This window comes from Ovis canadensis, chromosome 14 (genome assembly GCF_042477335.2).
Source record: "Ovis canadensis isolate MfBH-ARS-UI-01 breed Bighorn chromosome 14, ARS-UI_OviCan_v2, whole genome shotgun sequence".
Classification (NCBI taxonomy): domain Eukaryota; kingdom Metazoa; phylum Chordata; class Mammalia; order Artiodactyla; family Bovidae; genus Ovis; species Ovis canadensis.
In genome coordinates this window covers 47397616-47422527 of record NC_091258.1, presented here as the reverse complement: position 1 = coordinate 47422527, position 24912 = coordinate 47397616, and the positions used below count along the sequence as shown (strand labels likewise).

General features: G+C 51.6%; 1 protein-coding gene across 1 annotated transcript in view; it reads right to left on the bottom strand.

Moving 5' to 3' along the window:
• Positions 1-2997: 2997 nt before the first annotated feature.
• Positions 2998-24912, bottom strand: part of BEAN1 (brain expressed associated with NEDD4 1) — a 38645-nt gene continuing 16730 nt past the window's right edge. The window contains exons 3-5 of the mRNA XM_069550023.1: positions 10993-11256; positions 6265-6415; positions 2998-4792 (exon numbers count right to left, since the gene is read on the bottom strand). Of these exons, the coding sequence (XP_069406124.1) occupies positions 4453-4792; positions 6265-6415; positions 10993-11256 (755 nt within the window). The 3' untranslated portion in view covers positions 2998-4452. The remainder of the gene's footprint in view (positions 4793-6264; positions 6416-10992; positions 11257-24912) is intronic.

Below are 24912 nucleotides of genomic sequence, written 5' to 3'. Positions count from 1 at the left end.
GGGTGGCCTTGGGGTGGGACCTCTGGGTGTGTGAGCTCTGAGTGTGAGGGGCGCAGTGTGTGTGTGTGTGTGTGTGTGTGAGCTGTGTGTGCTGCAGGTAGTGTGAACTGAGTGATGCTGCACACGAGTATGTGGCTGAGAGTCTCTAGGAAGTTGATATGAGAGACCCCTGTGTGTGCATACATGGGTGGTCTTGGCTTGTGCAAGCCAGCGGTGTCCCAAGGGGCTGCTGTGGTCAGCCGTGCTTGGTATCCACCCTGTTCCTCCCTCTCTCGAGGGATTCCTGCTGCTCCCGGAGGCCATGGAGGGCACTGTGCCCATGCTTACTGGCCCGGTGGCAGCCCACACAGACCAGGGTGATGGCCTCAGCTGAGGTCTCCGGTCTGAAGACCTGAGCCAGAGGAGCTGCTCAGCTGCACAAGGTGGAGCAGCTTGGCTGAAGGGCAGCCTCAGACAATGATCCTTGAGAATCTGAGAGCCGTGTGTGATTAATCCACCTCTCTCCCCATTGGCTGACTAACCCTGAGGCAAGCTCCACTCTGGCTCTCGGAGTTGCCAGGGGGACGGAGTGCAGTTGCCCACAGCGGCGACCAGCTCGACAACACCCTGCCTGGACTCCACCCTTCCCAGTTTCACTTCCCACTCCCTGGTGCTGTTTCTGGGGTCACCTTCCTCATCAACCCCTTGCACCCCCGTCCTGTCCCAGGGCTGGTCCTGCCCTTCTTCCTGTCCCCACCGTCCTGGGAATTTAGCTTCACTTCCATCTTCTTGGGGCCCCGATGAACCCCACTGCCCAGTGCTCATGTGGGCCCAACCCCTCAGGGCCCCCTGGCAGAGAGAGGCATCCAGTCTCCTCCTAGGAGTGTGAGGAACTTGGATGTGGTGCCATAGTGTGTCAGAGTGGACACAAGGCATGCTGTGAATGGAGGAGGTGGAGAACACTGAGCTTGATAGCCCCTGGGGGGCTGTGGGATCCTGAGTTTGTTTGCTTTTGGAACTGCGTGTGGGTGTGGGGTTGTTCCGGTTGGGATTGCCATGGGTACCAGGTGAGCTGGGCAGCACCACCATGAAAGCTGCCACATTCATTCCCAGAAGGGGCCTCAGGGTACAGAGGTGGCACCTGAGCTGTGCAGCATGGTGTTTAGGACAGGGGAGTGGTTATTTTGCACACCGTGAGAGGTGCTGAGCTATCTGGCTGTGCCTAGAGAGATGCTGACGGAGGAGCCTGGTAGGCTGCAGTCCATGGGGTCTCGAAGAGTTGGACACGACTGAGCGACTTCACTTTCACTTTTGTGCATTGGAGAAGGAAATGGCAACCTACTCCAGCATTCTTGCCTGGAGAATCCCAGGGACGGCAGAGCCCGGTGGGCTGCCCTCTATGGGGTTGCACAGAGTTGGACACGACTGAAGCGACTTAGCAGCAGCCGCAGCAGCAGCAGCAGAGAGATGCTGCAGGGTGGGGGTGGGGGAGCTGGCAGGAATGATTCCTGTAAATGGAATGCTTGAACGGTTTAAACCTATGGAATATCCCGAGGGTGGAGGAAAAGCCCAGGACCAAAACAAGTTCTGTTACAACTACCTACGAGTGTCCGAGTGTCCGCAGGCAGTGGGTTAGAAACTGGGAGAAGGGAATTTGCGTCTTTCAGGGGCTGGCTCACTGGCTTTGAACAGTGGCGGCAGGCAGCCAGCAGGTGGCAGTGTGGGCTTGCAGTGGGACCCAGGACAGGGCTGTACCGTCCTTCAGGATCGCACCCCACTTTCAGGGCACTTGAGGGTTTAGGACTATGCTAATGGACTCTACCTGAATTCGAGTAGGAGGGAAGAGTGACAGAGAAAGGGAACCTGTCAGACAAGGGATCAACAACCAAGAGCAAAGTCTTATAGAAAGCAGAGACAAAATTTCTGAGAGGGGGAGAAAATGACTTATTTCAGTCATTTCAGCCTAATTTCCTCCCCCACACCTTCCCCACCGCTTCCTGATAGTCAAAGCTGTCAGAGTGTGGAGTGAAATGCCAGTCTTCTGGTGTTCCTGGAGCCAAGTCCTGCAAGTTTATGGCTTGTCTTGGCGGCAGTTACACTGGCCAAGTCTTGGAGAATCGATGCCATGTTTTAGAGAGGTTTAAAAGAAATGACGGCTTTTTAAAGAATCCACTAAGAATCCACTTGCCAAGCAGGAAACGTGGATTCAATCCTTGGTTCAGGGAAGTTCCCCTGGAGGAAGACATGGCAACCCACTCCAGGATTCCTTTCTGGAAAATCCCACTGACAGAGGGGCTTGGCAGGCTGCTGGTCCACTGGGTCGCCAGGAGTCAGATACAACTTAACCACTAAACAACAACAAATTAACTGGTGTAAATCACCGACTACCCAAGTATCGCTGTCCTAGAAGAATAAAAAGGTTTCAGTGACTGCTGATTTTGAGAAAAGTAACATATTTTCAGTGTGCTGATTTAACCCTTTCCTTACAAGTGTCAGATGGTGCCAACCCCACCATGGGCTCCTTATTCAGGTTACTTCTTACAACATTTTTTATTGATATATTTATTTTGAACACAGAAAAGATACACTGTTGCTTATTTAGCGCTTAATCCAGGGACAAGAAAAGCTGCTGGGCTCCATCCCTTCAACACTGACGAGCATGTGGGGGTTTTTGTCTCCCCCGCAACACTGGCACTCTCTAGGGTTGCAGAAGCAAGGTGTGTTTCTTAAAAGAACCTCAGCCCTGGAGTGCATTTTAAAGGCTATACAGTACAACAGACAAGAGATTATTTTTTTGCCTAGAAAACAGTACACCACAAAGGTGGACAGAACAGTACACCACAAAGGTGGCGTGTAAACAAGGTCCCTTCCCCGGGCAGAGTTAGGGGTGCCAGGAGGCTACAGAACCTCTGGTGGGTTCCTTTCAGTTCTGCACCAGAAGCAACGCTATTTCTACAGAAAGTAAGATTCACGATTGCCTTCCTCGCCACCTCTCTTCTTAAGAAAGGGATTACTAAATTGTCTTAGCCCTTTATTGGAGGAATGGAAATGTGGGGGGGAGGCTGGTTGGGGGTGCTGCAGTGTCAGGAGCGGGTGGGGCGGGAGGTGGAGCGGGTTGGGGGGCTGCCGCTGGTGGTGCCGGCGGGGACACTCTTCACGGGCACAGGGCTGCCACCCTCGTGCAGGCTGGGTCTGCAGGCATCGGCTCTGTTACCTGCGCGGTCTCTGATGGAAATTGCTGGGATTCAGGGGCCAAGGTCTAAGTCTGTTTACAACCAGGCCCATGTACTCTTTTCTGCGGTAGCCCCAGCAGCAAGGCTGAGATGCAACCACTGGTCCTCTCGCGGTGGCACAGTGGGGCCCACATCCCCTTGATTTTATTTGCGCCAGCACTGTGAAGGGCAGACCAGAAGGTGCTGGCTCCCAACTCCCAACCCTGAGCCCCCACCCAGAGAGCCAGCACTGCTCCTGGGGTCCGTCTCCAGCCCACTTGAGCTTAGGCCATGAATGGTCGGCAGGGCATGCACCTAGCGAGGGGCTGCTCCTCTGCCTCAGCGCCTGTCCCCAGGCAGGCCCCACCCCATCTTCTTTGAAGACCCTCAGTCCCGGGCAGTGGTTGGATGGACATGGACAGAGCCGTGACCCACTACCACCACCCCCCCACCATCGCATGCCCGCTGAGGGCCCTGTCCATCACTTGTGGCTTGGAGTGGGGGCTTTGGAGATAACTCCGCTAGCACCACCAGACGGAGGGTGCTGGGCTAGGGATGGGGCAGGGTGAGGCGAGGGTCTCCAGGTTGTGCCTGGGCCCCCAGTCCCGTGTCCCTCACCCTATAAGTGGCAGGTGTTGTGGCTCTTCTGGCCTGGGGTGGGGACATAGAGACAGCGTGGAGCTGAGCCTCACTGAGGCCTGTCCTGCCAACTGGGAGGACCAGCTGCCTCCTGGGGGCGGGGGCGGGGGCGGGGGGGGGGGTGGTGAGTTTGGGCAGGCAGCTGACCTGGGATGGCTGAGCAGCTTCTGGGGGGGCAGAGTCAGTGTTGGGGCCCAGCCTGCCCAGCGAGGGCAGGGCAGACGGCCTGGGGAGAAGGCAGAGTGAACCCCAGCCTCTTCTCTGCCCCCCTTCTCTCAGCACTGGCTCCAGGGGCGTCACTGGCAGGCTGGGGAGGAGACTGGAGGTCAGGAGAGCTTCATCTGCAATGAAACCTTCACAGGTGGGATTGTGTATCTGGCGGGGGAGACCTGTGTGTGTGTGTGCACGCCTGCACACGTGAGGGACATGTCTGGATGTGTGCGTGCACATGGGTGTGTCAGTGTGCATCTGTCCAAGTCGTGTGTATATGTGTGCATGTGGGGGTGCAATGTGAGCATCCGTGTGTGTGTGTGTATGTGTGTGTGTGTATATACACGCCTCTGTGTGCCTGAAAGATGTGACTCAGCCCTGAGGGGCCGGCAGGACCTGACCACCAGGTTGCTCACATGATCCGCTCTGGGCCCAAGGCCGGGGTCTGGGTTGGGGCAGGCGAACCCTGGGAGCTCTGCAGGCCTGGTTGTGGTCCAGGCAGTGGCAGCCGGCCTGATGGGGGGCTGGCCCCACACACAGCCTCGTAAGGGGGCAGGGTGTCCATGGAGACAGTGCGGAGGCCACTCTGGCCCTGCAGCCTCTGCGCCTGCTGGTGTCGGCCAGGGCTGTGGCCACTGCCCGCATCCAGGGCGCCGTCCAGCTCGGGGCAGGAGTCGGTCAGTGAGTAGGGGGGCGGGGCATCCGTGGGGACGTACAGCTGAGTGGCGCCTGGTCCCACACACTCCTCGTAACTGCAAGAGAAGAAGCTCCCTCAGGCCCTGTGTGAGCTGGCATCAGTGGCAGGTAGTGGGTTCTCTCCCCCCAGGGCTAGAGGCCTAGCCACAGTGACAGGCTGCCCTGGAGTGAAGCAGGCCAGGCCTTGGTCCCACTGACTCCAGTGAGACCCCTCCACACCCTGGGGAGGGGCACCAAGCACATTGAGACCTGGATTCTGGCCCTGACTCAGGCCTGGTGTCCCTGTGAACACAAGTGAGTGAGTCACCAAATGCTGGGTCCCAGATCTCTTAAAACAGCAGCTGCCACTGCCGAGGCATCTCCAGGTGGGGCTCCCAGTGTGGGGAGTGCTGGTGGGGGTAGCCAGACACTCCTTGGTCTCAGGTCACCCCAAAGTGCTCCTTCAAGGGTTAGGGAGGACTTCCTGGGGGCCCTCTGAACCTGAAGCTGCAGGGCAGAAAATCACCCATCCTCCAGGAAAGTCCATCCCTCCCAGTGACCCTGGGGTGGGGGTGGGGGGGCAGTGGTGGTAAAGAGTAAAAAGGTGATGGGGAGGACGGGGCTGTGTGCAGGGCGCAAGGGGGTCCCCTGGATGGGAAGTGCTCTTTCCAGGTCCTAAGTGGTGGGTGGCAATCGCATCCCACTCCAGTACTCTTGCCTGGAAAATCCCATGGACGGAGGAGCCTGGTAGGCTGCAGTCCATGGGGTCACAAAGAGTCAGACACGACTGAGCGACTTCACTTTCGCTTTTCACTTTCATGCATTGGAGAAGGCAATGGCATCCCACTCCAGTATTCTTGCCTGGAGAATCCCAGGGATGGGGGAGCCGGGTGGGGTGCTGTCTATGGGGTCGCACAAAGTCGGACACGACTGAAGCGACTTAGCAGCAGTAAGTGGTGGGTGAGGTGCCTGAGAGTGGCTGCCAGGACAGGACCCAGAAGGGAATCCCCCCAGGACAGGGCCACCTGGTGGGCCATGAGCGCAACTGGAGACAGTGACACCTGTCCCAGTGGGTGTGATCAGGACTTCAGGGGCTCATACTGAGGGTGACAGAGGATGAGATGGCTGGATGGTGTCGCCAGTGCAGTGCACATGAATTTCAGCAAACTCTGGGAGATGGTGAAAGACAGGGAAGCTTGGTGCGCTGTAGGGTGTGCTGTAGTCCACGGGGTCGCAAAGAATCAGACAGGACTGGGCAACTGAGCAGCAACCAAGGGGCTTGGGCTGGACCCTCCACCTTAGCTCCTCACCCATCCTGGAGCAACTGAACTTTCCTTCTTCTCGCCTTTTGGAGTGGCCCTCGGTGACATCTGCTGAGTCACGCCCCACCTCACTTGCTCAGGAGGGTGAGGAGATGGCCACGCCCACTGAGCCGATGTGTTCCGCATTTGTACCATCTGGGGTGTTGCCAGTCCCCGTGGGGGCGGGGCTTCCTGTCCGGAGCCCCGCCCTCTCAGGCCCTCCTGCCGCCCCTGCGTGGCCTCCTTACCCGGGTGGAGAGTCTGGGTACAGCTCTCGGAGCACCATGGCATCCACGTCCCCATCAGAGCTAAGGTCCAAAGGCGGAGGCCAGTCCTCGGCGGGGCTGCAGGCGTAGCGCATCCTGTGGCTCGGGCGGCCGTATGTGTGCCCGTCGGACACTGCAGGGAATGGACGGACATTCGGCCTGGGTCTCAGGCCGGCGCCAGAGAGTCTGCCTGCGGCCACTGAGATTCTGTTCTCTCCAGCTCACTATCCTGCCCCTCCCTCACCATGAACAGCTGCCTTCATCCCCTCAGTGAGCCCCAGAATATGAATGCCAGTGCTCTGCTGGGTGTGTGTTGGCAGTGGTCAGAGAGGAAGCAGAGCTGGCCCGGGCCTGGTGGGGCTCCCAGGGTGCCCAGCAGCCTGTCCTCGGGACAGCCACGTCGTGAGCAAGCACATCATGAGCTTTGATAGGTGTTGTACTAGGGCTGTGGGAGCAGAGAAGGGCCCGACCCAGCCTGGAGGTCAGGGAGGGCTTCCTGGAGGAAAGGCTCTCCGAACTGAATCTTGTCTAGAAATTAGCCAGGGGGACGGGGCAAGCCTGGCAGAGGGAACAGAACAGCTCAGGTCAAGGGCAGTGGGGGTGCGGGGAGATGAGAAAGAAGACTGTAGTGTGAACAGGATGCTTTGAGCTGTGGAGAAGGGCTGGGGCATGACAAACGGGGAGGAAGTGTCGGGGAATGAGTACTGCAGAGGTCTCTGGGGTTAGGTCTCCCTCCCTTTAGGTTTCCCAGGGAGAAAACGGGGCTTCTATGATGAATCCTGGCGACTTGACAGACGACACTGTCTTCTGTTGTTGTTTTTATCGCGCAAGTACATCAAAGACTCTTGAAATGTCCTGAAGCTGAGAAACAGATTTAACTGTGCTTGTGCAGCAGCTACCAACAGAATCTTATTTTCCTAGACCTAGTAACGCTGCTTAGGAAATGCCAACGGAGTACAGTCTTCTCATTCTACAGCTGGGGTTCAGAGAGGATCAGTGACTTGACAGAGGCCACACAGCAAATTATTGGTAGGGCCAGAGGGTGACTGGATGTCCTGGCTTCTAACCCTAGAAGCTCTCCACCTCCCAGTTTCCAATAGGTCTGGCAGAGGCTGGAGGACAGTGGGAGCTGCAAAGATGGCTGAGCTGTGAGGTCTCCAGACCGCCCTGGCCTCCCAGGTAGCTCCTCCCCTCAGAGGGTGGGGCCTGAAGTAGGCGGGGCTTGTCTCCTTTGGGAGGGAGTTGCGACCTTTCTTTGAGGTCAACACCGCTGTTTGGTTCCCCTTCCCATTCTATAGCCAAGAGCTCAGGGTCCCGTGGCTGGTAGAGTGTGCAGCTGGAATTCACGCATAGTCTGTACAACCCCAAAGACTGCTCCTTGCATTCTGCAAACTCTCTTTCCACTCTTGACACAATGGTGAGTGGAAAAATCTGGATACAAAACTCCATCTGCGGGTACAATCCCAGGATTATCTACAGACACCACGAAAGCTCTCAGAAGAAAACTTTCCAAACAGTGGCTCTGTTTGGAGGACAGGAACAGAACCCTTAATTTTTTATGTTTGCTGTATTTTAAAGGTTTTCCGCAGTGATCACACATTACGCTTCTGCTAGGAGAAAGGACTCCAATAACATGCTGAGAAGATGCTGAAATGAGATTTGTTTCCTTTCAGGTCACAAGCTGAAGAATGAGAATTTGGGGAAGGAGTTGGGGAAGAAACTGAGGAGAGAGGAGAGCATGAAATAACTGGGTGAGAAGAGAAGCGGCACAGTGGCTGGCCACTGGGCTCCGGTGCTGGGTCCCAGTCCCACCAGAGTTGGCGGGCAGGGCCCTATCCACTGTGTGCTGGGGCGGGGGGCAGCCAGAGCTGTCTGGACCTCGGGAAAGCTGAGGCTGTTTCCTGGTGGGCACGCCTGAGGGCCGACGGGGTTGAACCACGCTGCTCTTAACCTCTGTCTCCCTGGGGTAACTTTCCTTGGGCCCCCCACAGGCTGAGTATCTTAGGGAAACTGAGGTCACCCTGAGGCATTCACTTAGCCCAGACCCCAGTCCTGCGATGACCCAGGTCAGCCCCAGACATCCAGGTGGGCAGAGCTCTCAAGGAACAGCTGGAAAGAAACTCCACTCCCCCAACCTGAACTCCCCAAATTTCTTTCTCCTTTACCCTCCTTTGTGTTCTCCTCATCAGCACGCACCCAGATAGTCCAGGGAGACCCAAATCTCTCTCTCCCCTTATTTACCCAAGTTAAGGTATACCTCTGTTCATTATTCAGCCCCAGTCCAAGGTTAGCAACCTTACACAGGCTCCAGAGAGCAGGGAGGAGGAACTTGCATCCATAAGCTTCATTGTGCAGTAGCCTCAGGATCTTATTCACCCTCACAGGGATTTGAGAGAGGGACACAGTGGGTGCCTCCTTGCAGATGAAGAAACAGAGACGTGAAGTCACTTGCTCTAAACCTCCAGCAAGTGAGAGAGGGCCAGATCCATCTCCTAAAGCTCAAACTCAGGATCTTTCTTACGGAAAGAGAACAAATTTCTTTCTCTCTTCCTCTCCCTCTTCTTCCTTTTTTCCTCCCGCCTTTCTTCCCCAGTCTCTCTGCCTCATTCCTTCATTCACTCACTCCTTCATTCATTCTCAGACATTCACTGGCGCCTCTCTCTGCACCTGGCCAGCCTGCAGAAGGGCCCTGTGGGCAGGCAGGGGAGGACTGACTTTGCCCCGAGGGCAACAGGGAGCCACTGCATGGCACTGAGCAGAGGTCACAGTTCAATCATGGTGCTCGTCCCATGGAGAAGGCCTTGCAGGCACCAGGCCACCTGCTGGCAGCTGTGGGGGCTGCAGCATTAGTGACCCCAAAGCAGGTTGTCTCAAGGGGGAGAGATAATGAAAATAGTTAACATGAACTGGGCACGTACTCATAAACCAGGTGCTGTGCTATTTTAGACCTGACAATAACTTTGGGGCGGGTCCCCATGTACCCATTGTATAGATGACTCACAGAGCTGAGTGACTTTCCTGAGGCTGCTTGGTAAGAAGTGGAGATGAAGGCTGCTGTGGACCCTGGGTCTGAGGTGCCTCTGAGACGTAAGAGCCTTGGGGCATCGGGTGAGGAGGATGGGTGGGGCCTGGAGCTGGAGGGTGTGTGAGATGGAGCAGGGGTGGGTCCTCTCTCAGGACCCAGGGCCCAGGGTGGGGCTCTGAGGAACCTCGAGATTCCTCTTCTCAGGAATCTACCAGCAAGTCTGAGAAGAAGCCACCAGAGCGATGGGAGGCTGAGTCACTGGAGCAAGGGAGGGCATCTGAAGGACAGAGGGTCCCCCATGGCCAGGAGGCTGCTGCTCATCAGAGCGTCATGGGTCTTGTGTCCCCTCCCCCTGGCTTCTTTCCAAGCCTCCTGGCAGTCCCTGGTGTACCCCCTGAAGGCCAGGGGATGCCATCAGGGCATCAGCATCTCCAGGCCTCCTGCTGAGGCCCCAAGGAGATGCCAAAGCCAGAGCTGAGAACAGAGGAGAGGGCAGGGAGGCGGGAACCCCGCAGCAGGGTCTCCACGGCGACAGGGCCATGGGGCTGCAGTGAGTCAGCATCAGGCAGCAAAGGCCTGAGCCCAGAGCAGCCTGGCGGTGGCCTGCAGTCACCCCACCTGCTCTGAAGTCAGGGCCGGGGACTTGCTCATGTGGCACTGGCCCCATGGCCCCACCACGCACTCAGGACGGACTAGCCTGCCCCGAGGCCTCTCTCTCTCAAGGCCAAGGTCGACCTCTCCACTCAGTCTTGGAAATTCCCCTGGCCCTCTCTCCTGAGTTCTAAGTCCCAGGCTCAGGCTCAGGCACATTCGAGCCACTCAACAAGTCCCTCTAGCTCTTGGTCTTTAAAATGGGCTACCACAAATTTTGCTGGGAAAATGCGATGGGGAGGTGACTTCCTCTGCTGCGGAGTAGGTCCCTCTGGGCTAGGCCCGTGCTGGGCTGTGAGCTCAGTGCGAGGAGAGCTACAGCTGCCCAGCGTCAGGGCACTGCTGGGGGGTGGGTGCAGTGCTCAGGAAGTCCTGGGAGTGGGGACCACCCCTGCCTGAGGGGAGGGCGTGAGGAGGGGCAGAGAGGCTCTAAAAGGAGGAGGCATTTGTGCCAGCTCTGGAAGGACAAGCAGGCTTCTGTCAGATGGGGAGGTGGCGGGGAATGGCATTCTAGGCACAGGGAAGAGCGCATGCAGAGGCAGGAGGGAGCAGGAAGGAGGCGTCTTGGGTGGGTGAGCAGGAAGAGTGGAGGGCAAGGGTCGGGCTCTGTGAGGTGGGCAGGCTGGCCACCCTGAGCCTGGCTGGCTCCGTCCGGGGGTAGGCGAGGCCGAGGGTGGTACTGGGCTCCTTGTTGGAGGTGGGCACGCTCTGGGCAGGAGCCTTGTGCTCCTCAAGGGTCAGGCTGGTGCTTCAAGGGCGGGAACAGGCAGGCCTGGTCTCACGGTGGCCAGGGCTGAGGAGAAGCCCTATACCGCCCTTTGACCTCCAGCCTCACCCTTGGCAGACAGCTGGGCTCCCCCCGCCACTGAGGCATTGTGGTGAGTGCCTCTGGGCTCTTCTTGATCACTCAGGACCTCTAGGATGCAGCCTGACCACCCTGTCCCGCCCATGGCAGAGCCGCCACCTCCCTGCTGCCACCTGGGCGACAATCGGGCAGGGGGCCTGGGGGTGCCCGGGGACGGGCAGCAGCTCACCGTAGCCCTGCTCGTACTCTCGATGGCGCCGACGGCGGCGGCGGTGGTGGCGATGGTGGTGGCGGCGGTGGCGGTGGTGGCGGCGCTGGAGCCGGGCTTGCCTGTCCCTGCGGATGCTGCCCACGATGATGGTGATGCAGGAGAGGATGATGACCACGCCTATGACTGCGCTCGCCACCAGCACGGGGGACACGAGCAGGTGGCTGTGCTCGGAGCTCTCCGAGAACGTGGGGTAGAAGTAACTGGTGCGGTTGTACCGAGCTACTGTGAACAGAGAGAGACACTGAACAAACATCCTGCCCCATACCTGCCTCCTGCCTCCCTGCTGCCCTGCGAGTTATCCCTCCCTCGGTGTGCGTGTTAAGTGACTCCAGTCGTGTCCAACGCTTTGCGACCCTATGGACCATAGCCCACCAGGCTCCTCTGTCTGTGGGATTCTCCAGGCAGGAAAGTGGAGTGGGTGGCTGTGCCCACCTCCACGAGAGCTTCCTGACCCAGGGACCAAACCTGTGTCTCTTGAGTCTCCTGCATTGGCAGGCAGGCTTTTTACCTCTAGTGCCGCCTGGGAAGCCCTCATCCCTAGGTAAATGGAGGCTACCGTGGCCCATGGACTTTATCCTGACTGCTTCTGCCAGGGAGGAAGGGAGCAGCACCTTGCCCACATCCTGCCCCTCTACATCTACAGGAGCCTCTACTAGTGAGAGCTGACCTCTTCTCCTCTCCCCTGAAGCCTCTGCCCTGGGAGCTCAGCCAACTCACAGATAGGAAAAAGGAAGCTCAGAGAGGGCAGTGGACTTGCTCAAGGTCACACAGCAAATTAGTGGCAGAGCTGAGGCTTGAACCCAAGATCCAGTGCTAGACCAGGACTCTCCTCCAACAAGGCACAAGGTTGGAAGGTCACTGTGACTTTGCCAAGGTCTTGGGAAGGGATGGAGGATACTCAGGCATTGGAGTTTGAGGACAAACCATACTGGTCGCCTGCTTTGGGGGTGAATCCTACCCATGGGACACCAGGGAAATCAGGCGGGCCTGGGCCTGTGGGCAGTAACTGACCCAGACAAGTCAGGGGGCTGGATCTGATCAGGGAGGACTTCTTGGAGAAGTTTGGAGGTATTCCAGGCAGGGGAAGAGCAAGGGCAAAGGAGCAGAGAGGTAAGAAGGGGCTTCTAGGAAGGGGTGTGACATGGCAGGAGTATAGACGATGAAAGAACCTTCTCTAGGGCCAACAGCTGGGTCCCTGAGAGCGCTACTAGAGGGGGCTTCTGGGAGCCATGATGGCGTTGTCCTCCCGCTGGATAAGATGATGGAGCCCCGAGGGTTGGAGCTCCAGGGAGGGGCTAGAGTCAGCCAAGAGCACCCACGGGCCTCTGCCCAGGGAGAAACAAGCACCTCATTAGTGAGTCTCTGAGACTGCCCGTTAATTCCCTCCCACTCAGCTGGGTTGGGGTGTGGATTTCCTGTTTTACAGATGTGTGGACTGATGCTCAGGACTGGTAAGTGACCAGCCCACAGTCATTCTGTTACTCTGTGGTCAAGTCAAGCAAGAACTCAGGCCCCAACTTCGAAGTCCAGAGCTCACTGCCCTCTGTGTCCCTGTCCCTGGCATGCTGGTCCCACCTCCCCAGGGGGAGTGAGCTGCAGACACTCGGTGAGCCACAGGGGCAGGGCAAGCATTCCTGGGCCCTGTTCTGAAAGGGGTCCTTCTGTCTGCCCTCCCAGAGCTAAGGTCCCAGGCCCTGTTCTGCATCTGTCATGTATGATCATGCATGTATGATCATGCACGGTTACCACGGCTTGTGTCTGAGTGCCCTCTGTATCCTCAAGCTCAGCCCTGGGTCCAAGTTTACCAAAGGTGCCCAAGGCATGTATTGAATGGGTGGCTCCAGCCTTGAGACCAGACAAAGAAGTGGCAGGGAGGCCCTGAGCTCCCTCGGGGGAATGAGGTCTCTGTCTTGGGTGTTTGAGGATACTGTACTGAGGATGCTGTTAGGAGGGCTTTGTTCCCAGGTGAGAGCCTGGACTTAGGCAAATCAGAAGCTGGAAGTTCAGCTGTGGCCATCTGTCCCTTCTTATCCCTTTCTAGCACCATTTCCAAAAGGCTCTCCTACATTCAGCCCATGGCAGGGACAGGTAGGTGAAACAGGAACTCGGGGTTGCTGCCTGTGCTGTGAAGATGCCCGGCCAGCAGTTCTGCCCATGCTGGTAGCTCTTGAAACCTACTGACATTCATTAGGAGGGGCTGGCTTGAAAGCCTTACTTTCAGCAGCCTTTGCCTGCTGAAGTTCATTGTAAGCTGCTCCCCTGCAGGTGCATTCACTGGGGAGAGGGAGAGACCCTTGGCTTTGGCTGGGCATGTGTGCTTCTTGACCCCGTGATATGAGAATGTCAGGGTATGTCAATTTCTGGGATTCTCTGGGGGCCAAACACACACCACTGTTTTGAGAGCCCCTGCTATGTGTAGGGTCTGTTTAAAGAGCTTACTTCATCCCTGAAGCTATGTTCTCCCCATTTTGGAGGTGAGGATCCTGAGGCTCAAAAATATTAAATGACCCACTGCAATCATATAGCCAGTATAGGGCTAATTAATAACCATTCTCTTTTTGTTTGGCCCAGGAGCCAGCCTCAGCATCCTTTCCTTTTTTAAAACATCCTTTCCAACATAGCACTTCACACAGTGATTACCCTGGTCATGAAGCGAAGCTTGTGGCCACCTCTCATCTAGTCCACAGTGCTGCCACTGCTGAGTCAATGATCAGGCTTTGGCTTGGACTCGGTCTGAACCAGTGGCCACTCTGTTACCATATTCTCTCTAATAAAGCACAAGCCAATTGGCCATCCAACCAATGTCACCATCTTCCCATCTACCATGTGGCCTCTCCCCCTTAGAAGCCAATGGCAGGACTTGGGAATGTCAGACAGGCAGTCCTCCTTGGGGAGCATAGGAGCGTATGGAGTCCACGCTCGACTGGTTCAGTATGTCCCAGCTGCTTCGATGGCTTGGGACATGCTGGCCACCCCATGATCCAAGGCAGATGGGCTACTAGAAAGCTGGCCAAGGCAAGGTTGTGGGTGCCCAGAATAAAAACCTAGGGCAGGATGTGTGTGCGTGCATGCCTGCCCTGCTCAGCATGCAGTGCCTTCTGCCAATGTGCCAGTCCCATGGGGTCACCTTGAAGACGACTTGCTGCCACCTGCTTCAGCTGCTAAGGGGAGCCTCACCCTCCTGGCAGTGCTGGGCTCATTACCAGCCAGGCGTGGAGATGGCAACCCCTGCACCTGCATGAAGCCAGTTTGGGCAGGCATCCGCCTGTATGGCTGGTGAGAAATTAATCTTCCAGTCACTGTGACCGGCAGAGGTAGGCGCTGCTTTAAATTATGAGGGAAATTCTTCCAATTTCCAAACGCAGGGTCCACTTCATCAATGAGATAAAAATGACTGCAGAAAAATGACATGATGCTAACACCCCTTCCCACCCCTCTGCCTCTCTGTCCCCCATACCAACTGCAACAGGACAGAGAATGAGGCAAGCTTTGCCTCTAGCCTAGATTTTCTTCCCAAGTAGCCTCTACAAAGGTGCTGATGACCAAGAGGAAATTGTACCCTGAGATGTGGCCCTTCCTCCACACACCAGCATGACTAGCTAACTTCTGCTGAACACTTACTGTGTGTCCTGCACCATGCTTGGTACTTTTCATGTACTAGTTCATTTAATTCTTATGATGGCCCATGATGGGAACTCCAATTAACAGGTAGAGAAATTGGACCTCAGAGAGGTTAAGTGATTTGTCCAGTGTCACACAGCCCACACAGAGGGACCCAAGTCAGTGGGCAGCCAAAGCCCTGTGCTCTTAGGCAAGATGCTAGTCTGTGGCTAACAGGCACTGTGAGACAGAACTCATGTTTTTGGGGTTTTGCTAAAGTGAAAATTTCCTCTCCCTAGAATTGAGCTTTGCTTCCTCCTGGCCACCTTATATGTAGCAACGTAGACCATAACCTAGGTCTTATTCAGGGTGAAAGTATATCAACAGCTAAACACTGAATGTCATGGTTAGCTAAACTAAGCCTTTAAATAGCTAAACATCCCTGGGTCAGGAAGATTCCCTGGAGAAGGAAATGGCAACCCACTCCAGTATTCTTGCCTGGAAAATCCATGGACAGGGAAGCCTGGCAGGCTATAGTTCATGGTGCCGCAGAGTCAGACACGACTGAGCACAAATATTGCTAAGTTTTGAGGGGCTGGCAGGGGTCCACTATTAGAGGATCTAGAAAGTCAAAAGACCATTCTTGGGTTTTCCCTGGTGTCCAGTAGTTAAGACTCCATGCTCCCAGTGCGGGGGCCCAGAATCCATCCCTGGTCAGGAACTAGATAACACAGCTGGAGAATCCATGTGCGGCAACTAAGACCAGGTGGAACTAAATTAGGGGAAAAGGCTGTCCTTTATCTCCAGGGCAAAGAGGAGACGTCCAGGGCCTAGGTCCAAGTGTTTTAGGGGCGCCCTCTGGCTGAAGAAAGGGATAGTGTATGTGTATGTTTGTCGCTCAATCGTGGCTCTTTGCCACCTCTGTCCATGGAATTCTCCAGGAAAGAGCACTGGAGTGGGTTGCCATTTCCTTCTCCAAGGAATCTTCCCAAGAAAGGGATATGTCATAAACACACGAAGGCTGCTGCCAGGCTCCAAGTGAGCGTGGAGAGAGGGTGGAGCGGTGTGTAGAGCAAAGGGCATGCGTGGAGCATGGAACGTGAGTGGGCGAGCGTGGGGCGTGCGTGGAGCGTGGGGCGTGCGTGGAGCGTGGGGCGTGCGTGGAGCGTGGGGCGTGCGTGGAGCGTGGGGCGTGCGTGGAGCGTGGGGCGTGCGTGGAGCGTGGGGCGTGCGTGGAGGAGGTTGAAGCCCAGGCTCCCGGGCTCTGAGTGGAGCCAGGCTCAACTGAAAGCTCTTGACGGTGAGCTGTTCCTGAGAGAGTTCCTCCGCCGCGCCAAGCTGAAGTACTGTGAGCACGCCGCAGAAACAGCCCTGGTGCTCTCCCGACTCTGCGCATGGGGTCCTGAGGCTCCTGTCGGGGCTGGGATGGTGCCTGGGTCCGTGGGCCACCGCCGGGCCAGGCAGAAGCCAGCGCTTGCGCCTCCGGACTTCTGCTCCAGGCTGCGACTGGGAACCACTGGTGAGTCAGGCCCTCAGTGACCCCAGCCTGGGGTTGGGGCCGAGTCTGGCGCTTGCCTCCTCTCTGTGTGAAATCATGGCCACTCCCATTTACAGGACACTGAATCTTGGTGGGCTGAAGTTTGTCCACCTGCTTTTGTGGCAGAGCTGGGAGAACTGGGCTACATTCCTGGTTCTGCCAGTTACCCTCTCTGTGACCTTGGGCATGTTCTCTGCTCTCTCTCTGGACCTGCTCACTGTTTGTCTGAAAGATGTTTATTCTTGGATCTTGAATTGTTCTTCCTGAAGGGTGGGTAAAGGGGTAGGGAGGAGGTGGGAGCCCAGTGAACGCGATGGGGGAGGCAGTGAGATCAGAAGATTGCTCTTGCAGTCTGAAGCCACCTAGGACCACTGGCAAAGGAAGGGCACCGAGGCACCGAAGGTGCTGAGCCACCGTCTTTAGTTCTCCAGTCCTGCCCATATCTTCGGAGATGCTGGCTGGAGGAAGAAGGGGGCTGCAGACAGAGTTCTGACTGATAGTCCCCGTCACAGAAAATTCTGAACACATTTGTCATGGGTCCACTTCCCTAAGTCTGGCCTCAGAAGTGCACTTCTTCTCCACTGCTGAAGCCACCAGGGTGAGGCTGTGAAGTCATTGGAGAAAATCTGGGGAAGAGGATTCAGGCGCTGTCTTTTCTTTGCTCACCAATGGCTGGTCCCAGCCTCCCAGCTAGGGTAGGGGGACACGGCAGGGCAGGCTCACTACACGTGGGCGCTTCTGAGTCCTATCCCCTTCTTTTTTTGGGCAACTTCTCAGCCCACTTGGCGATACCTATCCTCTTGTCACCAGGAGACTGTGATGGAGAGAGATTAGGGCACTGGGGGCAGGTCAGGAACATCCACACGGGGGCTGGGTCTTGCAGGATGAACCAGCAGAACGAGAGCAGGGGAGGGAGGAAGGGGCCTGGGCAGGAGTACGAAGGGTGAGGTCGCAGAAGAGCTCAGGGGAGGAGGAGGTGCTCCTGGGGTGAGGCTGTGGGCTGCCACATGAACACTGGCATTATGAGGCTGGGGAAATGGCTGCTTGGCGTTCAGGATTCTTCTTACAACGGAAATGTATCTCTGCAAGATGTCAAGGCCCTGACATGTTTCACTTGGCTGTTTGAGGCATTACAAGTGGGGCAGGTTATAGTGGAAACTGAGGATTAGAATGTGAAGTCATCCACCCCTCCATTAATTCACTCAACCATCCGTTTATCCACCCTCCCATGTATTTATGTATCTAGGCCTCTACTCAGGATCCACTTGATCATCCATGCATCCATCCATAGATTCAATCATCCATCCACCCGTCCATCCATCCACCCACCAGTACTCACTAAGTGCTTCTCTGCTTGGATACACGCTAGGCACTGGGAACATTATGTGAATCAGCTAAAATGAACCTCTCAGACTGTAAAAAGCACAAATAACCCCAGTGCTCAGGGGGAAAGTCTTGGTAGATCATGGAGTTCTCTGCTCTCATGTTATGCGGAGTAGCCCTGGCCCTGCCTCCCTCTGCTTATACATCAGAGTTCATAGGAGAGTGCTCCACTGCCAAGCAGAGGATTGTTAGCCACTGCATTAAAATATAACTGGAAAAATAAAAGTGACCACCCACAGGCCGTTCATGATTCTACAAATATAAGATGAAAATGATTTATTCCACTATTAAGATAGATTCTGCCACTTCAATAAACTCACCAAAATTAACTCACATGTACTTCTACGTATCCAAACTCCATAGCTTACCATCCTGCCATCATTCACTAAAGTTTTATCTCCAGTTTGATGAACAATTTATTTGTTGGCTGGAAAACTCACTGAAACAGTATCACAGACCACTTTTCCCTGTTTCTGCAGAGGAAGTGGTGAACTGGCTGACATTACAAATTCACACCACAGCAGAATGAGACTTTCAACTTGAACCCACACCACCAGTCTCCCATTTTCTTGCTAGAGTCATCAGTGGCCTTGAACTCATTCTCTCTACTCTTCCATCATCACCTACAGTTGGCTTTTCGGCTGTTTTCCATGGAGGACACAGGCTTTAATAACACTGGCAGTCACTGTGCTTGCTTGATGTGTAGGAAATAGGGGAACTGTGTGGAGAAGCAGCTGGATGGGAGCTGGGGGCTGGCGTGGCCCACCCATCAGCTAGGGAATTAGCTGTCACATCCCCATTTGCATCGTACTGTGCTCAGTCGTGTCCGACTCTTTGCGACCCCATGGACTGTAGCCCACCAGGCTCCTCTCTCCGTGGGAGTCTCCAGGCAAGAATACTGGAGTAGGTTGCCATTTTCCTCTCCCTCATTTGCATTATGAGCCTCAAAATTGTGGCTTCAGAAAATGACCATTTACTACAATGTGGTCTTTCCAGAAAGTTCATGAATAATTGATATATAAATGTTAAATTCATGAATGCTTCAAATTATCATCAACTGTCCCCCAGGCTGGGCCAACCTAGAGAAGTGTTCTTGGGCCAAAATGGCTGAGCCCCCACTCCAAGTACTATCATCCTTGGTTTTGTTCTGGCCTTTTGTGGGTTCTGATTCTGGAACATATCACAGGACTTTGTCCCCTGCTCCGCAGTAGTTCCCTTAACTCCTAGAATTTACAAGGGCATGTGGGAAGCCACCAGGGCAGCGGTGTACTAAAAATAATACATTATGAGGAGAAAGGACCTATTCCAGGAATGCAAGAATGGTTTAAGACCACGAAATCTATTAATGTAACATGTCACTTAAGTGGGTAGAATGAGAAAAACTACTAGACCAGGCAAAGATACATACTTCTTGGCCACAGTAGATACGAATGATCTCAAATGGCTGACAGCATCACACTGAACTGTAGAGCTTTGGAGTAGTTTCTCAGCGTGTGGCTCATGGAACGTAGATTTCTAAAAACATGGAGTGTTTGTGGAGAAGTCCTGAATCCCCCCGGTCCCCAAGGTTGCTTTGCAGCCCTGAACTGGGGCACCCCAGCCCCGGTCCTAATGCCTTTTATTCACCAGCATTCACTGTCTGAGGTGAATGGCCTTAGTGTCCTCTGGGAGAAGGGTCACTCCTCAGCCTTCTTCCTCAGGGCAGTGGTGGTGTGGGGGGAACCCCAGAGCTCCGCCACCAAAGCTGACATGCATCTGGTCCTTGGATCTTGCCAAGTCACAGAGTCCTGGGTTCAGATCTTGGCCCTCTCTCTTGCAGGTGATCTCTGGGCAGTTTACCCCTCTGAGGTTCTAGCACTTCAATTGCCAAATGGGAACAGAATTTCTTTGAGCTAATTAAAGCACACTGCTTAGCAGGATGCTTGGAACACAGTAGGTGCTCAATATATGACAATTAAACCTAAAAATCTTAAACAAAACATTCCCTAGACATAGTGCTAAATATGAAAGGCAAAACAGTAAAGCTTCAATAGGAAGACACTGTAGAACATCTTTATGACCTTGGATTTCTTAAACAGGATACAAAGGTATTAATATTGACTGTGAAACAATGGGTAAATTGTACTATATTAAAATAAAGATCTTTGGTGGGAGTTTGGGCTTCAAGGTGGGCAAGGGGCATGGGGACTGAGATGTGAACAGGATCAAGGACATAGCTAGAGCAAGGGGAAGATTTTGAGAGTTTCTAAATAATTTGTAACCTGCCCTGGGACACTGGTGAATGCTTCTCAGGGAGGAACCTGTCTGTACAGGTGCCTGGAACCAGATAATAGATCCCAAGACACTGAAAGCTCCTCCTTCACATTCTTATGGGATCCTCCATTTTTGCACAATTAGCTCTTTCACTCTAATAGTTCTTTGTGGCATACTCAAGAGAGTAGCCACACTGTCACTTACAGGAGTTCAATGTCAAACAGTAGTAACTGAGTATAATGCATCTTGTGATGATAGAGGAAAACTCATTTGGAAACCTTGGTCTCATGTTCAATGAGGGGACCTAAAACAAAACAGCCTTTCTTCAAGTCAGTGAGAAGTAAAAAGCCCCACAGGATTCCTTTTCAGTTCGAAAAATGCAAGTCTTCGCAGCAGCTGACAGGAAATGTGCGATATTTACCCGGGCTGTCTTTTGATGGTGACTCATGTCGCCAGAGCCTGTGCTACCTCTGATTACCTATGTTTCAGTATTAGTGTCACTTTAGTACTTTCAATCCTGTAAAGATTTTTGCAGCGGAAGTATAACTCTTGATTACCTACTAAACTTGGAAACAGTTTAGTTTCTTACCTACTAAACATGATCTTCATTCAGTTTTTATGATATGTTTTTGCATTCTCCTCTCCTCTAAATCAAAGCCAGTGTTGAACAAAGGGATGATGGTGGGCATGTCTTTCTCCTCTTGTGTGTGCTCCATGGGCACGCCCTCCCTGTGGCTCTTGTAATAAGACTATGGTATATAGCTGGGCCTTTCATTCTTGAGCAATTAAACATAAATACCACTGCAGGAGAAGTGCTGGCTGTGGTAGGATTGGGCAGAAATTGATTTTGAAATGGTAGGTAAACATTTGTTAAATCAGACACTGAATTTCAGCCACTGTGGTGGTTGGACTATTTAGTTCAGTGTTTTTAATGCTCAGTATAATTCCTATTTTACAAGAATTTAAGGAAGACGCCATAGGTTTCTGAATATATGGACTCAGAAGTTCCATACTGGCTGGGAATTTGATAGTCGTGTTGTCCTAGATAATTGGATTTTACGCTTGGTAGATATGGCAGTGTGCTATCATCGCTCAGGTGTAATTGATCATTGTGCTTTCTGGCAAGGAAAATGTGAGAGCCGTGCCCCAGCGTGACTGTTCTTATTGTTTAGAGAGTGTTGGTGACTTGCTGTGCAAGTATATAGCCGCGTGCACTGTAATTGTCCTTAAACTGTTGGGCTCACCATCATTATTTTAGTGTTAGAGGTACTTTTGTATCTTGGAAAAAATAAGGAAAAATTTTAAAAGTTTAAGTTATTTCACAAGCAGTCTCTTTAAATTTCATTTAACCTAACACCTAAAATTTCAATAATAGACAAAAACTCATTATTACTATCTGCCATCCAACTTAAAAGGTGCCCACCTTGGCTTTCACATTTATAAAGATGTATTCTTTGAAGTGCATCAGCAGGATCCTCTGCTCCTAAGAAGTCCAAGAGGGTATCCCCTAACTGTATGCTCTATATCATTTTATTTTCTATAAATTTTAAAGTTATATATGAATAAAGCAAACAGTTGTATTTAAGACTTGATAAATACTCTCTATATAAAAATTTGAGGATATCTTTGAATGCAAAGACATGGTTATAAGAGTCAAAAAATCTTCCAGGGACGTCCCTGGCAGTCCAGTGGACTTTGCCTTCCAATGCTGGGGGTGCGGGTTTGATCCCTGTTTGGGCAGCTAAGATCCCACGTGCTTCTCAGCCAAAAACACTAAACATAAAACAGAAGTAATATAGGAACAGATTCAAAAAAATCTTAAAATAAAAAAGCAGTCCACAAAGAGGAAGAAGATTTTTGCAATAATATATCCAACACAGGTCTGGTATTCAGAATATATAAAGACCACCTAAAAATTAATACTAAAAAGACCCAATTAAAAAAAAGTGGGCAAAAGGCTTAAATAATCAGTTCACAAAAGAGGATATCCAGGGTGCTAGTACACTGTACTTAATAACTAGAGAAATTCAAAGGAAAACCACAAGGTGATATTTCTACTATTTTCCAGAATGGCTGAAGTGAAAAAATTCAGAGCAAGCACTGGTGACGATGGAGGGCAACTAGAACTCATATATTGATGACAGGAGAGTGGACTGGTACTGCCCTTTTGGAAAAGTGTTTAGCCCTATCTATTAAAGCCAAACATATGGATGTCCCATAACGCAGAAATTCCATTCCTGGGCAGAATGAATCCTCCAACAGAAATGCATCAATATGTTCACATACTAGAACAGTGCTGTCCAATATGGTAGTCACTAACCACATGTAGCTGCTTAAATTAATGAAAATTAAATTAAAAATTCAATTCCTCAAAATTGGAGATGATTCAAAGAAACTGAAAGATGTCCCATGCTCCTAGACTGGAATAAATAATATTATTAAAATGCTGTAGTATCCAAAGCAATCTACAGATTTAGTGTATTCCACACCAAAATAGCCATGATACTGTTTTTAGAACTAGAACAAATAATCCTAATATTTATATGGAACCACAAAAGACCCTAAATTGCCAAAACAGTCCTGAGGAAAAAGAACAAAGCTGGCAGTACACACAGATAAGACAGATAACTGACAAGGACCTTCTGTATAGCACAGGGAACTCTACTGAGCATTCTGGGATAATCCAGATGAGAAAAGAATCTGAAAAAGAATGAATGTGTATGTATAATTGAATCACTTTACTGTACACCTGAAACTAACAGAACATTGTAAATCAACTATACTCCAATAAATAAAAAAAGAACAAAGCTGGAAGTATAACTCTGCCAAATTCAGACTATCCTACAAAGTTACAGTAAGCAAAGTAGTATGGTATTGGGACAAAAACAGATACATAGATCCATGAAACAGAATAGAGAACCTGGAAATAAACCCCCACACCTATGGTCAGTTAATCTACGACAAAGGAGGCAAGAGTATACAAAGGAGAAGAGACAGTCTCTTCAACAAGTGGTGCTGGGAAAACTGGACAGTTTCTTGTAAAACAATGAGATTAGAACATTCCTTCACACTATATACAAAAATAAACTTTAAAAGAGTTTAAAGATCTAAAGGTAAGACCCGAAACCATAAAACTCCTGGAAGAGAACATAGGCAGAACACTTTTTGACATAAATTGTAGCAATATTTCCTTGGCTTAGTCTCCTAAAACAAAATAAATAAAAGCAAAAATAAACAAATGGGACCTAATTAAACTTAAAAGCTTTTGTACAGCAAAAGGAACCATCAACAAAACGAAAAAACAGCCTACAGAATGGGAGAAAACATTTGCAAATGATGAGCCCCAAAAGAGATTAATGTTCAAAATATATAAACAGCTCATACTGTTCAATTAAAAAAACAATAGAAAAATGGTCAGAAGACTTGAATAGACATTTATCCAAAGAAGACATACAGATGGCTAACAGTCACATGAAGAGATGCTCCACATTGCTAATTATTAGAGAAATGTAAATCAAAACCACAATGAGGTATCACTTCATACTTGTCAGAATGGCTGTCATCAAAAGGAAACTCAAATAACTAATGTTGGAGAGGATTTGGAGAAAAGGGAACTCTAGTTCAGTGCTGGTGGGCATGTCAATTGGTGCAGGCACTGTGGAAAAGAGTATGGAGAGTCCTTAAGAAACTACGAATGAAACTACCATATGATTCCACTTCTAGGTATTTATCTGACGAAAATGAAAACACTAATTATAAGAGATACGTGCACCACAAAGACCCCATGGACTATACACTCCATGGATTTCTCTAGGCCAGAATAGCCTTTCCCTTCTCCAGGGGATCTTCCCAACCCAGGTATTGAACCCAGGTCTCCCAGATTGCAGGCAGATTCTTTACCAGCTGAGCCACAAGGGAAGCCCAAGAGTACTGGGGTGGGTAGCCTAACCTTTCTCCAGTGGATCTTCCCAACTCAGGGGTCTCGAACTGGGGTCTCCTGCATTGCAAGCAGCTTCTTTACCAAATGAGCTATCACGGAAGCTCCCCAATGTTCATAGCAGCACTATTCACTATTACCAAGATTTGGAAGCAACGCAAGTGTCCATCAACAGACAACTGGATTAAAAAGGGTATGGAATGGAATACTGTTCTGCTATAAAAAGGAATGAAATAATGCCACTTGTAGCAACATGGGTGGGACCTAGAGAATATTATTCTCAGTGAAATAAGACAAGGAAGGCAAATACTATATGAAGTCACTTATATGTAGAATCTTAAAAATGATACAAATGAATGTATATACAAAATAGCAATAGACTCACAGATATAGAGAATAAACTTGTGGTTACCAAAGGGGAGGAGGAAGGAACTAATTAGGGATGTGGGATTAATAGATACAAACTACCATACACAAGATAGATCAGCAACAAGAATATACTGTATAACACAGGCAGTTGTACCCATTATCTTGTAATAACCTACAATGGAGTATAAACCGCAAAAATGCTGAATCAGTAAGCTGTACACCTGAAACTACCTGTATTGTAAATCAGCTGTACTTCAGTTAAAAAATTTAGTCTTCAGTTGCACTAGTCACATTTCTAGGGTTCAGTGGCTGCAAGTGGCTAGTGGCTATCATACTGGGCAGTGAAGATATAGAACATTTTCATTATTGCAGAAAACTCTGTTGGGCAGCATTCTACTAGAACGTTCACTATTCATCGCCTCAACCTGAAGAGTACTCAGATGTCCACTAAAGTAGAATGGATAAGTTATTTGTGGTGTATTGACACAACAGAGTAGTATACATTCCATTGTGTCAATATACACAATGTGATGAGCATAAGTGATCGACACTTATACACAATAGTGTCATTGAATCTCATGACAGAATATTGAGCAAAAAAAGCCAGACCAAAAGAGAATATCCTGTATGATTCCAAACATATAAAGGTCAAAACCTAGAAAATTTATAGTGACAGGTGTCAAGACAGTGGTTGAGCTGGGCATGGCGCAGGGGCTGGGAGAGCACATGGCCGGAGCTGTGGGCTGCAGCTCATGATGTATTTCTCGATCTGAGTGTGCTGCATTTGTGAAGAGTCAGC